This window comes from Argopecten irradians, chromosome 12 (assembly GCF_041381155.1).
Source record: "Argopecten irradians isolate NY chromosome 12, Ai_NY, whole genome shotgun sequence".
NCBI classification, from domain to species: Eukaryota; Metazoa; Mollusca; class Bivalvia; order Pectinida; family Pectinidae; genus Argopecten; species Argopecten irradians.
This window is the reverse complement of record NC_091145.1, coordinates 5,366,219-5,379,089: the sequence shown is the minus strand read 5'-3', so window position 1 is coordinate 5,379,089 and position 12,871 is coordinate 5,366,219. Positions and strand designations below refer to the sequence as shown.

At 31.7% G+C, this 12,871-nt stretch overlaps 1 protein-coding gene across 3 annotated transcripts; it reads left to right on the top strand.

The window, feature by feature from the left end:
* The first annotated feature begins 742 nt into the window (after positions 1-742).
* LOC138304701 (DNA ligase 1-like) lies at positions 743-12,306 on the top strand. 3 transcript variants are annotated; one of them, XM_069244928.1, is made up of 19 exons: positions 743-872; positions 1,317-1,432; positions 2,107-2,150; positions 2,366-2,431; positions 3,041-3,145; positions 4,641-4,685; positions 4,836-4,895; positions 5,106-5,183; positions 5,647-5,814; positions 6,349-6,411; positions 6,651-6,737; positions 7,401-7,454; positions 7,791-7,892; positions 8,089-8,151; positions 8,812-8,871; positions 9,226-9,294; positions 9,884-10,043; positions 10,439-10,470; positions 10,821-12,306. In XM_069244928.1, exons 1-19 carry the CDS (start codon positions 862-864, stop codon positions 11,118-11,120), a joined length of 1,683 nt encoding a protein of 560 aa, XP_069101029.1. In that variant the 5' UTR covers positions 743-861; the 3' UTR covers positions 11,121-12,306. The 3 variants fall into 3 exon arrangements, with proteins under 3 accessions (XP_069101029.1, XP_069101028.1, XP_069101031.1); XM_069244927.1 differs by having other exon boundaries at positions 7,779-7,892; XM_069244930.1 differs by lacking the exon at positions 6,349-6,411 and having other exon boundaries at positions 7,779-7,892.
* Positions 12,307-12,871: the final 565 nt, after the last annotated feature.

Sequence of the window (12,871 nt, the reverse complement as noted above, 5' to 3'; positions counted from 1 at the left end):
AGTGATAACATTGTTGTATTAGCCCTTATGACAAGTGTGTCATCGATATATTTATGGATTATGATATATAACTACGACGAAATATTTTGTTTATTATCTTTCATTTTCTTTTTATCTTTTCCAATGTTTTTTGTGTTTATTCGCTTTTCTGTATCTGAGAAATGTTTCCTTTTCACTTTTGTACATGTCATTATGATATTGGTTAGTAACAAAGAAACATGTGTAAGGGTTCTTAATAACATAGTATATCACAATATAGTTCCAATGAATGGTTTATTTACCAGTTTTATGTTAAAGAATTGAAAGTATTTCTTTATGTCTACTATGACAGAGTTTAATGTTGTTTTGATTGTAAACTTACTTTAAACTATACAATATATGGTTTTTCAAAGTCGAATCTGAACGCTTTATATAAACCTTTTATAAACCTTTACATAAACCATGAATTTCAACTATGAGACATTTTCTGTGAAATGAATTGTTCGTTACAAGTATTAATATATTCTGATGGATGTTCTTTATATATTACAAATTATTTATAGTTAACATGCAAGATATAATATTTAACCAAGTGTTTCATATGTTCTATATTTAACATTATCTGAATTCTATTTTTAACAGTATGATATCAGTCGTCTATTGTACCTTGTCCTATATTGCATTTGCCCTTAGGAGATATGCATATAACTAAAAATAAGAATGTTTGCGCATGCTCACATACAGGACTTCCTCATGTAATTACCATCTGTGATCGTTGCCAGAAAGCCAGTAGTAGATTACATCTCTGAAGGCGATAAACGCACTCTCTCGCATTAGTGATTGAATATTCATAATTGTATAGTAGCGTGATTCAAATACACCATGGGGAAAATGTAAGTATTCTAGAGCCATGCTTTTATGACTTACATTTTATTATGTAGTCTAAATCATATAAATGTAAATATTTGAAAATGTTTTATTAAATGATTTATAATTTGTTGTTTCTAAGCGTGTGTATTTTACCAACTTGTCCATGTGTACATGACATGTGTATACATGTACTTTGCATATTAGAGGGGAAAATGGTCGGCATCACTTAATAAACAACACAAAGTTTACTATCCCTGACTTTGACTTTGAACGCTTCACCGTAAACTCCTAAATTATTTTCCTTCAAAACTGAATTGTCAGAAGAACTATGCTAGCTTCTGTGTACCGAACTATCCTTCAAAATTTTCATATACCTTCTCATTAATATGTAAAAAAAAATAACGCTGTAAGTAGCCTGTTTCGTTTTTCGGGGAGCTAATACTTCTGATCGTCTTACTTTCTTTCAGCACTTTCAGGAGAAAGGAGGCTACCCCGCCTGTCATTGCTGAAGGTATTAAGGAAGAGACCGGACCAAGGATTATGGAAGAGGTTAACAAGAAATTCACAACTCTATGGGGTTTGAGTAAGTACTTTTCTTCTTCTTTGTTTTCAACAAGATGAACTCTTTCGCTTTATCAATTGTTTCTTTTTATGATATTTAACCGGAATGATTTTAAAAGGCCAAATATACGTAACTTTTCATTTTTTGTTATCACAAACATATACAATGATCGACCATTATACCAATGACCTAGAATACAGATGAAAAACGAGTATTATGACGTGTATTATGACATTATTCCGTGCAGATCAACCTATGACATCGAACGGTCAAAAATCGTCTTGTAAACATACCTACCATCTTGAAAAAGTTGTCATTGCAAAACCGGCAATAACCGAAGCATTTCGTACATAAGCCTACACATATTCTACGGCCGATGACATGTTTTTTTTCTGTTTTTTTTCCATGCGAAGTCGCTCGGGTCACTTAATATTTTCCGGAAATCGAGACTTCCCCTGAATTTCTTCGTATCGTTACGGCTTGTATTTATTGTGGCCCAAATAAATTATTGTTATCATTTTTTATTTATTTTTTCGAAGCTTCAAAATTGGTCTTTGTAACAACTTACCTGGCTTTAGTCAACATTTTATGCAGATAGTACGTGGTAATTTTCTTGTAAATGTTTGTGATAACAAAAGAAAATGAAAAGTATATTGGCCCTTTAAATGTCAAATGTATTTATTTTTATCTATTAGGTGGATTCGGGAAAAAGAAAGGAAGGAAAAATAAGATTTCACCAGTAAGTAAAAAATCTCTCTTTTTTTTTTTTTACAAAACCCTAAGTACATTATAAGTTTTAAGTGATCAAGTTTCTAAAATATTTCAATTTTGATAAACAGATAATAGAATACTATTGAATGTATTTATCATTCAGTCGACTTATGATGTTAAACAACAAAACAAAATAGTATTCAGACAGTTATGCAAAATGATCAATTAATAATATTTTACTAGCAAAAAGGAAATGCTGAGACCGATATTGCTGACCATACAAAGAATTACGGTCAAGTCGAAATGAAGGTATATACTTTTTATTTTTGTTTATAGTCTTTTAAGAAGTGATTGCTTATAAACGTCGAATTTTGATGCTTTGAAAATAAGTCAGAATGTCCGATAACAATTTTTGAATTTATTAAGTTCATGGTATTAGAGACTAACTTCGGAGGTGCTTTTAAGATGAAGGTTTTCTGTAATATATATTATTCTAACCCGCTTCATTTTAATTTGAATTAAGTACATCATAATACCACACGTTTCTTTGATCATGCCGATGTATTAGAATTTCGTTATTGGTATTACGTAGCTAAACTACTATACACACAGTGGACCTCCATAATCCAAAAAATTGGGCCTCAGCCCAAACCGTCTGGATTGCGAAATTTCTGCACCGTCGGATTATGTTAAGTTAGTCAATAATATTATATCTTTCCATTTCTCTCCGGATTGTGGGTATTGGAGTCGGAATTATCGTGTGTCATCAAACAGACGAATTATTTTAAAGTGTAACTAAACAGATATATGTGAAACACATTCTATAAGAAATAGTTATCATCAACAAAAAGACAGAGGTTTTTAATATAACTTGCTTTATAAATATCTCCCATTTATGCCATGTATTTTCCCTTCTAGATGTTTGCAGCAACAGAACAAGTCAGAAATGAACCAGAAAATCGCGTCAAAGAGAAGGACATGTCATTGAAGCAAGGATCGAAACTACCCTGTGATGAGGCTCCTGTAAGATAATACATACTTTAAACTTGTGTATTTTAATGGTGATCTTATTTTGGCGCTCTTCGTACAACAAGCTTAACAAAGAATATGCCGTTAATATTACCGTATAGCCGGTTATTTTTGCGGGTATGATATTTTCGCCATGTTGCGAGACATTGCTAGGGTCATGAAAATTTGATCTGCGAAATATTGAAAATTGGTTGAATGATATCTACCCTCAAATCCATATCGCGAAAATCTCTAACTTATGATTTTCTCGTTTTTAGATCAAATCGCGAAAAATTTGGTCCGCAAAAATAACCAGCTTATCGGTTTTCATTTCAGAAATATTTTATTAACAATACAAATATAAAGAAAATTACAAGGTATTGTTAAAAGAATTAGACAACAGGCGTAATGCATATAACAGTCTTCTTCTATCTTATCGGTATTCATATATCTTATATATAGCTGTTATGGTGATTGCGCTAATTAGTCACAGCACTGATCTGATTCATATCGCCTTTGCACTAAGATTTGATTGCTCCAAAATAAGTGGGTTAACAGTATTCTTTCTTAAATTAAGGGTATTATGCATGGTCGGAAGCTAGCAGTATAAAGGGGAGGGGATATATAGGTGGGGGTTGGGTGGTAATCGTTTAATATGTGCCAACAACTCTCCATCCATATTTTATATATATTACATAAGAAGCCCATACCTAGTAATCATGCATTGCTTCATCTCGTTTGATATAAAGGATGTTATAATAATTCTTAAATTTTAATAATAATTTGACTTTTCCACGATTCCTACAGAAGGATGTTTATGCAAAACATTCGTGGCGCACTTGTGTCTTGTGTTTGTCGAAGTATGAGAGTGAGATGATATAATTTTTATCCCCAGCTTTCTCCGAAACGGGGGATATTAATTTGGGGTTGTCCGTCTGTCTGTCTGTCCGTCTGTCTGTAACAATTCGTTTCCTTGCAATAACTGTAACAAATGTAAACCGATTTTCTTCCAACTTAGTGACAAGATTCAATGCTTTAAGGGCTCGGCCAAGTTGGATTGCGATTGTCGATGGACCTTATATTAAAAACGTCATTTTCTGCCATTTCCGTGCAATAAGTGTAACAAAAGTATACCGATTTTCTTCAAACTTAGTAACAAGCTTAAATGCCTTAAGGACTCGGCCAAGTGCAATTGTGACTTTCAATGGACCTTATTTAGCGTAGTTATGGCCCCTTGATTAAATAAAAAAAATCAGTTTCTGCCACCTCCGTACAATAACTGTGATAAATATTAACCGATTTTCTTCAAACTTGGTAACAAAGTTAAATGTCTTAAGGGCTCGACCAAGTTCGATCGCCACTTACGACGGACCTTATTTAGCAGTGTTATGTCTCTTTGATTTATTTTTTCATGTTTCAACCAAGGTTAAACCTGACCTCAATAATGTTTACTTACAATATGTCCTGAAAACGGGGTATGGAAATTCCACGAATTTGCTTGTTTTTCCAGATTCCAGTGGTTCCAGAGGCACAAGATGTTTGTTTGGACCCCCAGGCAAGTATAATATTTTTTAAAATGACTTGAATAAAAAAATATTTTCATTATTTTCGATTTCTGATTTTACTTTTCAATGACTTATTGTTAACATAACTGTAATAGAAACGCAATTTATGTGACATTATATAAAAGTTCTATTATTTTTAGTCACCAGACGCTAATGGAGAAGATGTTGCCGAGCTTGCAGAAGATGCCATGACAGTCCAGGTATTTTATGCGATATAAAAATCGCTTAAGTAACATGCTAAAATTTTGGACAAATAACATCGGATCATGAATTTTAAATGAAATAAAAATACACAAATGTACAGTTAAAATACATAAAAATCCATTTTAGTTTATGTAAGTAGTAAATGGTTCGTACACTCTTGGTTTAGTGTTTTAGTTATATCATTGTAGATTTTTTTTACACTTTAGGAACATGAAAAAATGGACGTTGATAAAGATGATCGTTTGTTTACTTTTCCTGAACAACGTGTTTCCGCAACATCGAAGGTAACATAACGATATGAACAATTTTCTGTTCTTATTAGGACATATACCAGAGGAATAGGACGATGCAGAAGATAAGGCCGTTTTTTGACAGCAACAGTAAAATTCGTCTTAGTTACGATTACGTTACGAGCGTCAGTAAACTAACAAAACGTTAAAATTATCACATTATTTACATATCTAGTATGGGTAAACATGCATATCTTTGTTATATGCCCGTATGTTGACGTCATGGTATTATGCCCTGGTGTCATTGTTTAGATCATGACGTAACAATGTATGTCCTGCATCGCAGAACCATTTGAAACGCTCAATGTAATATTATACCGCCAATAAATGTTAAAATAGTACATTAAAACACCAGAAGGAAATATTATATAAACTAAAAATCAATTAAAATGTATCTGCTCATAGTGTGAATGAAAAAGAACCATTATTTGATTGAGAAAATATGTATCTTATACAGGAAAACGATGTCAGCAAAGCAGGCGAGGATTTAACAGATATGAAAATACTCAAAACAATGACCATGGACGATGAATCTATGAATGTTACTGAAGATGTTCCAGAGTTTGGTGTGAATGAAGTGAATGAGGAGAACGCTCACCCTGAAGATGAAGCAGAACAAGAAAAGGTAATATTACCAAGGTCATATTAACTGGTAAGGTCATATCATACTGCCGACACGTGCAAAACAGTATATGGTCACACTGATTTACATAAAGAAAAAAATAATATAGATATATAAAAATAATAATCGATTAAAATTTATGATATATTCACTGTAAGAGCATAATGAAATTCCATAAAATGCATGGAGAAATACCATAATGAAATTTATGAAATTATTTATTTAATGAAAGGAAAAATATATCACTGAGGTTAATGAAGTAAAGGGGGATAACTCTCATCCTGAAGATGACGCAGGGCTTCATAACAGAGAATCCCTCTCATCCATCGTGATACTCGGGTGAGGGGGGATTGACCATTTTAGAAAAAATAGGTGTATATTCATCATTTACTAATTGCTGAAAAAGGAATCAAATATCATATGAGTTGTGGTAATCAATGTATCCATTGGAATTTTTTGAATGTGCATATAAAATACCATATGAAAACCGTTTTCGTAAATTGAAATTAAAAATGTACACATCTTTTATCGTTAAAGATATCACCTGCAGAATACATTGATAATGAAGAAAGAGGGAGGAAACGATATCGGGAAGCATTGGTATTTATTAATCATAATTCAACTCAGATCTAATTTGGTCTAAACGTATTAAGTTTTTAGTGAAATAATGATACCCCCTTTCTTATGGATGGTACAATGGAATCACAACCCTATGGAAATTCAGAAATGTCTTAAACTAATTTGGTGATAAAAAATATTTCTAAGCTGTATTTCTCTAATTATCTAAATACACTGAATAAAGGCTAATATTTTGTTTGTATATCGCATGGGAACTGTAGCATGTTGACGAAGATCCTACCAGTCCTATGAAAAGAAGAAAGCAAAATGCACGAACTGAAAAGAAAAGAAAACAATCGAGAAAATCGGTAAGAACAAATTTGTATACTTCATCGAAACGTCTTTGATATGGTTTTTATTTGTTTTAAACGTTTTGTTTTTCTTTTGAAATATGTTATGATCTACGAACGGCAATCGGGCTCGTTGGGGTAGAAGAAAAGAAGTCAGCGAAACTTACGCGTTGTAACGCGAAAAATTGTCATCTATACCTATGACGTTGTCCAGAATGCTGAAGGTCACTCAAAATAAATGTTGAAACATAGTTTAAATCTGAAAACTGTTTCCACCTTGTTAATTTCAATCGCTTTACATACCGATTCGGAGTTGATTTGCTTTGTAAAACATTGTATAGTTTAAAAACATAATATTTCAGCTTGGGATAGACCAAGTTAAAAATAAATTATTATCAAATAGTTGTGGTTAATTAATGAAAAAGAGAGTACATAGTCTATCATTTATATAGTGATAATTTACGAAAATAACGCTATATTTTCGCGTGATAACGCCAAAGTTTTGCGTAATAACGCGTACATTTGACGTAATAACTGAAATTCATTTTTTATCTACTACCAAAATAAGCCTTATTGACTTTCGTAGAGATATCTGAATAATACTTTGGATCGTTTGACATGTCTTTAATTGGCAAACATTTTAATTGGCAAACATTTACAATTTTTCAATTTTGCATTTAGTGTCGCAGAAACAGAATGAAACCGGCTGCAGAAACCCCTAAACCACCATTTACTGTATGTTGCATATTGATATTCTTTAGTGTCTCGACTGTTATCATATCATTGAATTTTATCAAATTATTTTCATTAAATCTTCTATGGAATTAACACAAATCTAATAAACTTTTAACACATAACTACATGTTAAACCTATATTTCAAAGATTTTCAACGTTAAAATGTGTAAACTTCATTATCGATATTACACTAACGACATATGCAAAAATATTATATGGGCAAAGTCACTGGGTATCAGGCGGGTGTTATGTTAAAAAGTAAAATTAAACTTTAGAAAACTCTCTTTTTTATAATTATATGAATAATTATAACATTCCGTTAGTATATCCAACAGGAATCACATCATGCAGGTGCAGATGAACCAAGAAACCCAAAACAAATAAGGAAAGAAAAAGAATCACCTGAGCAAGAAAAACGAAGAAAACGGAATGCATCGGTAATAATAGAAATCGTACACTTCACTGATAATAAACCCATATTTATTGATATTATCATTATTATTATTTTATAAGCAACTTGTGTGATGGTTCACACATTTTTCTCAATGAACACTGTGCGATTTTATTCACGTTTTTACTTAATATGTTCTTAAATGTGAAATTATTTACACATAGTCACACTTTTACATTCAGTGGCGGAAGAGGACCAGAAACGAATGGGAACAGGCGGCAGAAAACCCTGAACCACCGGTGACCGTAAGTTCCTTATTTATATTTTCTACAGTGGTTTTATTGTTACACATACGAATGTTCCCTCAATGCCGTTTGTACATGTTTTTGAGTTGTTTTGAATAAGAAGAGTCAAAATGTATATCCAGGGGTGAATGAGTTAAACATAATTTGTTATAAACAGATTACATCATATTTTTCCCTTTTTTGTAAAAAGCTGATCATCTTTCAAAAGATTCATGAAAATAACAAGGCTAGTGCAAAATTTAACATCCGAGAAACAGAAAAAAGGTTATTGACTGTATAATATGATACGGGCCAAACTACTTGGTTTATGTTTACCCTTGTATCGTGTATCAGCGCTGTGGTAATTGGCTTTAGTCTTACTGAATTACGACATGTATTTATGTGTAATCATCGGGTGTAGGCAGTAAACCATGAGAAAATGTGATAGGGAGAAGTAAATGAACTAATGCACAAGGCGATATTGTAACAAATATTTATTGTCACATGAAGAAATAAAATATATATAAAAAAAAAAAAATAAAAAAAAATTGTTGAATATCTAGCACGGAAGTATGCGAAATAAAGTGACTGTATATCATCATTGTTAAATGAATGAGGTCGTCATCAAGTTTTTTCTTGTGTCTGTGAATGTATAGAAATAATTCTGCTATATTGTATTAGGCTCCCGAAATCTGCTCCGATACCGATGGAGGCAAGCACGACTGTCGCCCGCCGGATAAGGTAAGTTGATAGAATTATGCAATAACGTACATGTATATCAAATTTAAATGGCCACCCAAATGGGTGATATTTATACTTTTTAATAAAATGATCTAATTTGTGGATTTACACATGAAATAATGATTGGCAAGGCAAAGTATGCAACAATTACTACTAACCAACATTAAAATCATTTATCCAGTTCAAGCTTGTCTAATTCAAAGTTTGTTCTAAAAAGCAAGAAGGCTGCTGATTGATAATAGTCCATTGAGACTTTGGTTTCAGTACTATTATTTGATGAGTAAGTGTTATCGAATGCCAAAAGATTGCCGTTACAATTTTATTCTTATTTTTTCTATGTTCTTCCTTTTTAAGGAGCATGACCTCATGAAGATCGTCAGGTGGGCGTTGGCCTTTTACGGTTCATTGGTGTTTACGTTTCTGGTAAATATCACTGCTAATGTTGTTTACAAATTTATCTGATAAATATAAATGGTTTTATTCTGTTTAACTTTGATTATTCCGTCTCTACATTTACCTCTCTTTCGAGTAGATATCGATTGTGACGTCATTTTTTCTGTGCGCAATTTACGTCGTTTCTCTGAAAAAGTATAACTTAACGATCGAAAGCACATGGCGTCACAATCAAACGCTACCCCCAAGGGCAATTAACTCTGTAATATGGCAAAATACAATAAGATAACAAAGTTTAACAAAGAAGACATTGAATAATGCGTTTGAATGAGACTGTGATTATGGTAACCGGGTTGATAAAGTTTTGATCCTTTTTTCCAGCAACCTTCCTATTTTTCTTATGTGATGTATATACATGTTTAGGGCTACATCTTTCACAGTCGTCAGATTCTATCCATAGCCGAAATATTTGAAACTGCAGATAACTAAAACATGTATTGAACTGGCTCTAACGAAATGGGATGTAAAACAACGTTTATCAAAATTTACGTTTCTCATTAACGTATTATTTATCATTCTTTTATTACATTAAACGTATTTTCTATTTTTAATGTTTCAGACCTCCACCGTTGTGGTGAAATGCATCTTAGTCGTGTCGATTTCAGCTACTGGTATAGCTATATACTATTTAATGATCACCTTTAAACCCGTTGTTGGTCAACACGAGAAGATTACACCGAACCCTGACACGATAGCGAAAAAGCCACCACATCAAAACTGTGAGTCATTTTCTTAACACACACACGTATGAGCACCATGACAAATTATCTTATGTAATATTGTATAGTGAGTCGCAAATTCTAGACATATCTTTTGACCTATCCTAATGTTCATAGCACATTTTCGGACATTAAAGTTAGGGGGTCAATTTTCTTTTTGTAATATTCATAATAGCATAAATAGTCTAAATATCTTTTGACCAATTTTAATGTCCATAGCATACTTGTAGCCTTTTTAGGTCAGGTATCAAATTTCTATTTGAATATTCATAGTGACATGGACCTTATAAATATGTTAAATATCATTTCAACCATTTAAATGTCCATAGTACACAATGAAGACCCTGTGTGTATCCATCTCTATATTGATATAGCCTATTTCGTTTGTGATTCAGATAAAAGTGTTCGACCAAAAGATGACTTTAAGGTTAGTTCTTTTACATTAAAACATCAAAATCTACAAACGAATATTTTTTTTGGCGAGGGGAGAAATTAAGACATTAAATTGATATACGAACAGGTCTTTATATTTTATTGCTAATATATTTGAACAGACATGGGGAAAAAATCTGATTAATTTCAGTCTTTTTATAAATCAGATATTCATATTTTTGCTAGCTCAACTAGACTATAGAATGTTAAATATCTTCTAAATACAAATTTAAATAACAACAATACTTTTGGCAAGAGTATCGAAATGTTCTCTAAAACACGTTAAAATCCATTACAATTTTTCTAACACTAAAAAATCTATTGTAAATTCATATATTTTTTCAGGCAAAGATGATCCATCGTTGGGTATTTTTTGAAATCGCTAACTATATACCACCCAAGGAAGATGTTTACGATAAATTTGTTAATTTTGCATCGATCTATCTAAATCCATTGGAAAAATCTCAATGTAATGGAGTTTTAGGTTACCTTAATAAACTCGAGGATAAAGGAATAATATCGATCGGAAACTATAGAGCACTACTTGAATTGGAAAATCATGGTCAAAACCATCACATCTTAGCCGTTATTAGGGAACCAGAGAAACACTATCACATGGAGAAACGGCAACGATTTGTATTTTAATCATTTTGTAATAGTTGTAATAATTTGTGATAACATTGTTCTCAATGAACATGTTGAAACTATCACTGAATTTGGTCAATGAACCACTTCCGTTTTTATTTTATTATCATTATTATTTTTAAAGACTTTTCATTTTGAGTTTTGGCTGCACTTTCAAATCAAACTGCAATAAATTATACTTTTGAGTAGAACAGAATGTTTTGCAACATTATCTGTATATAGATTAAGATAAAAAAGTGAACCCTGTTGTATACCTTTCATGAGGAACTTTAAACTGTTCACAGCAGATATGCCTACAACCCATATTTTAAATTTTAAATTGTATCTTACAGGTTCTCTATCATGAAAAGGACCTGAGATTTTTCAAATTAATTAGTGATGAAAATTCAGTGGTAGCTGGAACATGTCCTCTTTTAATAATCTATACTGTTTAATTGTTTTATAACTTTAAGTATTATTTAAGTTGCTATATCTAAGCAACATTAAATGTCATTAATAGAGCACATAACACATCAAAGTGTTGAAAAAATGTAAAACATACTAAAATGCCATTTATTGTTCCGTATACTAAAACATGATAATTCTATTTTGATGCTAAAAATTCGCCTACTGATTATGCAACAGGAACGTTCGTCATTGAATAACATATCTTTACTTGGTAGCACTTTAAAAATCTTGAACCGTAATACTATTAAACAAGTAGGATTGCATCGTCCCATCCCAACACGCGCCCACCCATACTCAGGTATGATATTTGAAAAAAAAATCAATATCTGTATCGAGACAAATATTCGATCATTTCCAGACTGATAGAAATCTGAGGTAAAATGGCATAGTTTTAATATTATTTTCGTATTTGTTATGATGATAATGTCTAAAGTTTCTGAAAACTTTTAAGCTATAAATAAATATTCCTCGCAGTAAGGAATTATATGATGCTAATTCACATAAATTGAATTTCAAATGATAATTTTAAAATGAATTCACTAATTTGCATCTTCTATCCTTGATGGATTTGTTATTATGATGATAACTAAAAGCCTGACAACTCTAGCAAACTTTGAAGTTATAGATAAATATTCCTCGCAAATTGACCGGTATGGAATTATATACTTATTCACATAAATTAAATTCCAAACGATAACTTATAAAGAATATATTAATTTGCATCTTCTGATATAGGATATTACACTAAATAAAAGCCTGACAACTCTAGCAAACTTTGAAGTTATAGATAAATATTCCTCGCAAATTGACCGGTATGGAATTATATACTTATTCACATAAATTAAATTCCAATATAAACTGATAAAAGAATATATTAATTTGCATCTTCTGATAAGAGGATATTACACGTTTAATTTCTCCTTTCGACACATTGTTACGTTTGCTACACTCCAAACGAGTTATTAGAAACTATTTTTGTCAATATACATGGTTGTTTCACAAATGTCTCGGTGTTAGTAAGTTGTGATTATATCGAAAGTATATATAAACAGTTTAAATCATTTAGAATATCAAACGCGTTTTACAGCCGTTGTACCCTTCATAGGTTCGTCAGATATGCTAGGAATCAAAGATTTGATAAAATAAGTGACGTATACTTAACTTAGGGTTAGCATTTTTATTGAAGCATAAAAATGCAAAAAAAATTGTGTCGCCAGCCGGAATCGAACATGCGAAACCCAACTAAACGCCCTCGAACTAAACTTTAGTGAATATATATTATATAAACAACCAAATCGCTGTTA

Coding starts and splice junctions, on each gene's coding strand:
- LOC138304701 (XM_069244927.1), top strand. Junction 8,872..9,225: donor ACTGTCGCCCGCCGGATAAG/GTAAGTTGATAG, acceptor TTCCTTTTTAAG/GAGCATGACCTCATGAAGAT. Junction 9,295..9,883: donor CATTGGTGTTTACGTTTCTG/GTAAATATCACT, acceptor TTAATGTTTCAG/ACCTCCACCGTTGTGGTGAA.